The sequence below is a fragment of the Aethalodelphis obliquidens genome, unplaced genomic scaffold (genome assembly GCF_003676395.1).
Source record: "Aethalodelphis obliquidens isolate GAN/ISIS:26980383/991018 unplaced genomic scaffold, ASM367639v1 scaffold10, whole genome shotgun sequence".
In the NCBI taxonomy this organism is placed as follows: Eukaryota; Metazoa; Chordata; class Mammalia; order Artiodactyla; family Delphinidae; genus Aethalodelphis; species Aethalodelphis obliquidens.
This window is the reverse complement of record NW_020837954.1, coordinates 33,226,221-33,233,920: the sequence shown is the minus strand read 5'-3', so window position 1 is coordinate 33,233,920 and position 7,700 is coordinate 33,226,221. Positions and strand designations below refer to the sequence as shown.

The 7,700-nt window shown below is 47.0% G+C and overlaps 1 protein-coding gene across 1 annotated transcript; it reads left to right on the top strand.

Moving 5' to 3' along the window:
• The first annotated feature begins 751 nt into the window (after positions 1 to 751).
• On the top strand, positions 752 to 4,351 carry GPR135 (G protein-coupled receptor 135). Its single transcript, XM_027111759.1, is given in 3 exon segments — positions 752 to 1,628; positions 1,631 to 1,871; positions 1,873 to 4,351. Coding segments are annotated over 3 exon segments (1,509 nt in total). The 5' UTR covers positions 752 to 1,216; the 3' UTR covers positions 2,729 to 4,351.
• The last annotated feature ends 3,349 nt before the right edge of the window (positions 4,352 to 7,700 follow it).

Sequence of the window (7,700 nt, the reverse complement as noted above, 5' to 3'; positions counted from 1 at the left end):
GGTCCACACTTTGCAGACCACTGCTCTAGAGAACCCAAGGGTTTATCACACTTTCCCTCATTAGAGGCCATGCCCAGAAACTTGAGATGCAGCTTCCCTGGGCAGGCAGGCCCTTCCTGTTCCTGTATCTTCCCGCCAGATACCTGGAGCTGCGTCTGTGGCGACTGCTTGGCTGCCAGCACCTTAAACTCAAAACATACCACATTCCAGAGAACTGATGAAGGCTGCCAGCAGGGCAAGGAACCAGTGACTCTCCCCTCTTCCCTGACACGTGTGAGAGAGTAATGGTCCTGGGGTCCAGGTCCTTGAAGACAAGGTGACATCCTGCCTCCAGGATCCATATCCTAGCTCCTCAAAGCACCTGTATCAGAATCACCTTTGGCGTTTAGATTCATGGGCCCATCTTCAGTACTCCTGGGAGTCAGCCAGCCAATGTGCATTTTAATAAGCTTACTACATCAGTGGTTCTCAAAGTGTGGTCCTTGGACCAGCAATATCATCACCACCCAGCAACTTGTTAGAAATGCAAATTCTCGGACAAGACCCCAGATCTACTGAATCTGAACATCTGGGGCTGGGCCCAGTCAACTGTGTTTTAACAAGCCCTAGGTGCTTCTGTTGCATGCTCAAGTTTGAGAACACCTGGTTTAAGTTTTTCTGCTCCCTCAGGTTTAAGATCTCCGAATTTAGATTGTTTTCCACTTCAGGTTCTAGATTCCTTTCCTACCTGTAGATGCCAGAAACACCCACAGGAAGCAAAGCAACCCCCCCCCCGCCCCCCGCGTCTCGCCTCTCTGTAGGACATGTGTATCCAAGAAAGCTTGAGAGTGAACCCTTGTTGAATTTGGCCATCTGTGTGAGGACCAGTCCCGCTTTATCTGATCTGGCTGGGCAGTGGTCCCTGAGGGGGTCGACCTGGCACTCTTTGAAGCCCACCTCCCTGGCCGCATAACCTCGGGGAGAGGTGACATCCTGGACCGGCTTTTCTAGGGGGTACTCGGCCGGCGTCCCGCCCCACGCTCTCGCGTAAACACGCGGTTTCCTTGGCAACACCTGGAACGCACGTCAAAAGCTCCGCGGGTCGCGGGCTACGGTCAACCCTTCGGCCAAGCGCAACTCCAGGCAGAGGCCCCTGACGCCGGCCCCGAGCCATCTCGGGCTTGCGGGCGCCTCCCCCGGTGCGGGATGAGCAGACCTGCGGCCGCCGCGGGGCCCCATGGAGAAGCTGCCGCCGGTGCGCCCAACAGTGAGCACAACCCTGTCGGGCAGCCCACACCCCGGCGCCCCATCCGCGGCCGGCACGCCTGGCCGGACTTCCTCTGCGGCGACGGCGACGGCCGTGCTCTCCTTCAGCACCGCGTCGGCCGCGGCGCTGGGGAACCAGAGCGACGGGAGCGGGAGCGACAACACTGGCGCCTCGGCTGGCGGCGGCCTCGGCGGGCACGGCGCGGCGGAGAGGCCACCGCTGGGCCCCGCGGCGGCGCCGCTGCTATCTCAGGGGGCGGCGGGGACGGCCCAGGCGCTCGTCCTCCTGCTCATCTTCCTGCTGTCTAGCCTGGGCAACTGCGCGGTGATAGGGGTGATCGTGAAGCACCGGTAGCTCCGCACCCTCACCAACGCGTTCACCCTGTCCTGTCTCTGTCGGATCTGCTCACGGCGCTTCTCTGCCTGCCAGCCGCCTTCCTGGACCTCTTCACGCCGCCCGAGGGCCCCGCGCCCGCCGCCGCCGAGGGGCCCTGGCGCCGCCAGCCATTTCTTAGCTCGTGCTTCGGCATCGTGTCCACACTCAGCGTAGCCCTCATCTCGCTGGACCGCTACTGCGCCATCGTGCGGCCGACGCGGGAGAAGATCGGGCGCCGCCGCGCGCTGCAGCTTCCTCTTGCCCTGGAAGCTGCTCCGTGCTACCTGGGAGTCCCCGGCGGCGCAGAGCTTCCACGGCTGTCTGTACCGGACGTCCCCGGACCCCGCGCAACTGGGCGCGGCCTACAGTGTTGGGTTGGTGGTGGCTTGCCACCTGCTGCCCTTCCTGCTCATGTGCTTCTACCACTACCATGTCTGCAGGACCGTGCGCCTGTCGGACTTGCGCGTGCGGCCCCTGACCACCTACGCGCGCGTGCTGCGCTTCTTCAGCGACGTGCGTGCGGCCACCACAGTGCTCATCATGATTGTCTTCGTCATCTGCTGCTGGGGGCCCTACTGCTTCCTGGTGCTGCTGACCGCGGCCCGGCAGGCCCAAGCCACGCAGCCTCCCTCGCTCCTCAACGTGGTGGCCGTATGGCTGACCTGGGCCAATGGGGCCATCAACCCTGTCATCTATGCCATTCGCAACCCAAACATTTCGATGCTCCCAGGGCGCAACCGGGAAGAGAGCTACCGGACTAGGAACATGGACGTTTTCCTGCCCAACCAGGGCCCGGCTCTGCCGGCTAGAAGCCGCAATCCCCTTCGAAACCGCTATAGCAACCACCTGGGGGCCTGCAGCAGGATGTCCTCTTCCAGCCCGACCAGCGTGGTGGGAGGAGACGTGGCCATGCGGGCTCGCAAAAATCCAGTTGTGCTTTTCTGCCCGGAGGGGCCACCAGATCCTGCGACAGCAGCAGCTAAACAGCCTAAATGCGAAGCGGGGGATACCAGCCTCCAAGAAGGGTTGGGATGCAGAGCTTGTGAAGACAAATTTTCACCCGCTTCGATGAACAATACAGGATTCCGGGGAGAATCGTGTGCTTAATAAAGCCAAACATTTACAAAAAGGGCAGAGGGGGAGGCTTACCACTTCCCCCAAACAACATACAAAACAGTGTCCTTTCCTTCAGAAGCGCTGAAAGGAATGTAAAGTGCAAAACTTAAAACGATGTTTAACCACACAACCAAGCATTGTGAACTGTAAGTGCCAAAAATGACAAAAATAAAATTCCCAATTACTGAAAAGCTCATATTACAGGAATCACAGTGGGAAACAAACAAAAAAATTCATTGAATCCAACTGGTTCATATACATAGACTTTCAGGAAAGAATGAAGACCTTAAGAATTGCTCAAAGGCCCCTCTAAATCACCAGCATTCAGCAGAACTTCAGATTTCTAGAACTTGCACCTCTGACACATGCCTTGGGTGCTTAGGTTAGGAGTCAAAAATTTTTATCCTTACACACTTTGGTGCATTTCCTCCCCACCCCCACCCCCATAATCTTTGTGAGAAATTTTAAATTCATATCCCGTTTAAAACCATTTTAGGATTTTGAAAAAATGGTTTATTACTAAAAGTGGTTTATTACTATAAAATCCAACCATTTGAGGGGCAAAGAGAAGTATGAACATAAAGAAATGTGGCTATTTTTTAAAGTATTTCAAGATTATACTTAGAAATGAATGTCCCCCATCTAACCCCCAAAATTATCTGCCTTGGAAACTTTGAGACTTAAACCTTACTCTAACCTGCTACTTTTGTTTCTAATGATTTAGGGGTGCCGCTCTCAGAAAGCTTTCACATTCTTAAAAAATAATTTTCATAGTAGAAAATCTTTGCATTTGAGGTAAATTTGATTTTTGGATGCAGCCAAAAATGTAATTTGAAGTCAAGTTGATTGAATTTTGTGAGTAATGCATATATACATGTATGAGAGCTCTATAAAAGTAATAAGCTTGGCTATCCTAGGTAGCTTTCATCTAACCAAAGGTGATTCCAAAGAGGAATTCAAAAAATATTTTGAGAAGTGGATGCATTCTTGGAATAAGCATAAAGCTCTCCAGGAAAATCATGTTCTTCTACATTTGGAAGTTTGGGTACATATGTTTTAAAAAAATAGTTGCTTAATAGACATGACATATAAAATAATGTGGTCTTTATTTGAAAGGAGAATGGCTGTGGGATTATTATATATAATAGAGTACTCATAACTTAGGGGTAAAGTCAGAGAGGTAGTTTAATCAAGCCAGAAATACCTTCAGAAAGGTGCAAAACAAAGATGCTGTTTTAAAATATTTGAAAGCACAATTCGGGATTTGTGTAGGTAAAATTTCTCACATTAAATGCCACTGTACGTAGAGTCATTTACTCAGAATTTTACAAGATGTTTTTGTGTTTTCTTCCTCTTTCCTTTCTTCCATCTTGCCCCTCTTTTCTTCAGTATTTCACAGCCTTAATTGAATAAGTACTTTAAACTAGATATGAAACCTCTGCTCTCATATAAAGATTTTAATGTGAAATGGCCACCTTTTTTTCTTGTAAAGTATTTAAAGATCTTCATTAGTATTTAATTTTTTTGTGTGACAGAAGGGTGTATGTCATTATTTTGTAATCAAAGATGGAAATATATGATTTTTTTTTTATACAGCAGGTTCTTATTAGTCATCCATTTTATCCACAGCAGTGTATACACGTCAATCCCAATCTCCCAATTCATCCCACTACCACCCTCACCCCCACCCCCCCGCCACTTTCCCCCCTTGGTGTCCATACGTTTGTTCTATACATCTGTGTCTCAATTTCTGCCCTGTAAACTGGTTCATCTCTACCATTTTTATAGGTTCCATACATATGCGTTAACATACGATATCTGTTTTTCTCTTTCTAACTTCCTTCGCTCTGTATGACAGTCTCTAGATCCATCCACATCTCTACAAATGACCAAATTTCATCCCTTTTTATGGCTGAGTAATATTCCATTGTATATATGTACCACATCTTCTTTATCCATTCATCTGTTGATGGGCATATAGGTTGCTACCATGTCCTGGCTATTGTAAATAGTGCTGCAATGAACATTGGGGTGCATGTGTCTTTTTGAATTATGGTTTTCTGTGGGTATATGCCCAGTAGTGGGATTGCTGGGTCATATGGTAATTCTATTTTTAGTTTTTTAAGGAACCTCCATACTGTTCTCCATGGTGACTGTATCAATTTACATTCCCACCAACAGTGCAAGAGGGTTCCCTTTTCTCCACACCCTCTCCAGCATTTGTTGTTTGTAGATTTTCCGATGATGCCCATTCTAACTTGTGTGAGGTGATACCTCATTGTAGTTTTGATTTGCATTTCTCTAATAATTAGTGAAGTTGAGCAGCTTTTCATGTGCTTCTTGGCCATCTGTATATATATGATTCTTGTCAGAGCTAAAGATGTTTTAATTTTTTCGCTTTCTCAAGGCATCACACAATCAGAAGTTTATGAATTATCTTTATACATCTTCCTACACTGAGTGTAGTACAGAGTAGATGAGATCATGTCTCCTCTTTAGCACGTATTATAAAACATTTACAGACAGTGCAGCTGAACTCATGTTGAACAGATATCCTGTTAAAGGCAAAAAGGTTGTGTATCTTTCACATTTTGAGAAAATGGAAGTCATGTCTGATATTTCGGGGAAAATGATAAAGTCTTCCAATTCTGAAAGGTATCATAGCACAGAAATTCAGCAACTGTGAATAGAGGCAGAAAAAGAGTTAGAGCTCTTAGGGGAAGGAGGCAAGCATGTTGCAAAATAGGGTATTGTCTGAGAAGAAGAATTGAAGGAAGACATTTAAAAATAAACGTAACATGAAATAAACCTGCTTCATGAGTGAGGGGGAAATCCATGAGATTGGGAGTGACAAGGTGGTGGCATGAAGGACTGTAGGCAGAAAAATGAATCCCCACCCTGACTCTTGGTAGGCAGGCGTAGGAAGTTTTAGGAAGGGGGTGCCTTGGGAAGGAGATTGTTCTGTTAGTGGTTCTAAGAGTAATGGTGGGTAAGAATGTGAGGGGAGAGAGAGAAAGTAGCTAGTAAGTTACTGAACAATTTACAGTGTTGTGTTTGTCTTTAAATTTGAGGCTATACAACTGGTCAGTGATAGAACTAGGACTTGAACCTCAGAACCCCATATTCCCTTCTCTACCCTCTGTTGCCCCCACAAAGATCAATAGATAGAGAAACTAAGGATGAGAAGTTGTGGTACTATCATCATCATCATCACCACCACCACCATCAACATCATCACCATCTACTGGTTTTATTTCGTACTTTATGTAGAACAACTTCCTGGGCACTAAGGCTACTAACGGGTAGAAATCACATTACCTGCCTTAAGAGGGCATACAGACTGATCGAAGACTTTGTGCTTTATAAAAATGGGCCATAATCAGGACTCTTTAGTTTACCTGTAAGGAAGAAAAGGTGCAGCATTTTCAGAAGTGGTTAGCAAAGAAGAGATGGATTTAGAAGCAAAAGACATGCAGATAAAGGCCGGGAACAAATCTGGTCCAGTTGTAAATACTTAGAGACAAAAATTAGCGCCTTGAATAAAAGATGTGAAAGAATGACTCAAATAAATATAAGACTTAGACCTTTCCTCATGGCTTTATGGGAAAAGGAGAAAGAGAAGCTGTGCAATATTGGGATGTATTAAATATTGTTTAGACATAAAGGCCAGAATGTAATCCTTCATATCTCATTCTGCTCCCAGCTTGAGTATTTCATTTAAATTACAATAACAAGTCATACTCAGCATAGTACATACATTAGCTCATTTAATCCTCAAAGCAACCCTCTAAGTAGTGGGTGGGTGGGGGGATGCTATTACTATCACACCACCCATTTTACAGATGAAAAAACTGAAGCAGGGCTTCCCTGGTGGCACAGTGGTTGAGAGTCCGCCTGCCGATGCAGGGGACACGGGTTCATGCCCCGGTCCGGGAAGATCCCACATCCCGCGGAGCGGCTGGGCCCGTGAGCCATGGCCGCTGAGCCTGCGCGTCCAGAGCCTGCGCTCCGCAACGGGAGAGGACACAGCAGTGAGAGGCCCGTGTACCGCAAAAAAAAAAAACCTGAAGCACACAGGGACTACGTGATTTGTCTAAGATCACACAGGAAGTAAGTTCTAGATGTAAGATTTGTCCCTAGCAGACTGGTGCCAGAAGTGTCATCTTAACCACTGCACGGTACTGCTTCTCTAATTTGTGAAAGCTAATGGGAAACCTGAAAAAAGCCTGGGAAGATAAAATCAACTATCAAAGGGATGGGAAATAGATATCATAAAGCTTAAAAGAAAGGATTTGTTTAATTTGGAGAACAGCTATATAAGATGTGTGTTTTAAAAATATATGAAGAGATTTTGAGCAGTTATTTTCTCATATAAATCCCAGCCCTGGATGACTCCAATCATTGGCCTTCTCCATTCCTGCTCCAGGGTGGCTGAGCACAGCTGGAGAAAATTAGAGTCAGATCAATTAGTACCGTCTACACCTAGAATCCGTAGCCTCACCCTACCCTTCCACCCTGCCCGGCAGTCTGAACCTCTTCTCTTGTCAGCTCACTCTTTCTGCCCATTTTAGTGACCCCTCAAACTTTCAACCAATTCTCCCCTTTTGGAAGATCACTTTTGCTCCTACTTCACAAAGAAAATAGAAGCCATCAGATACATATACCCTCATATTTTAGCCATCAAATGTAACAAACTAAACTGAATTTATACCAGTTCTCAGCTCTGTCTTTCTAATAGTAAAGAAGCTGGTCCCCTCATCAGCCTCAGGACCCTCATGCTATCAATTATCTCCTTTCTGTGGTATCCTTAGCCTTTCCTGCTGAACCAAATCCTTCCCATGAGCTCTTAAGCATTCTTACTTAAAAGGAGAAAACAAAGCCTCTCCGATTTACTCATCCCTTTTCTCTCCCTGAGCTCCCGCCCTTCCACTAAACTTGTCAAAAGAATTGCCTACACTTTATC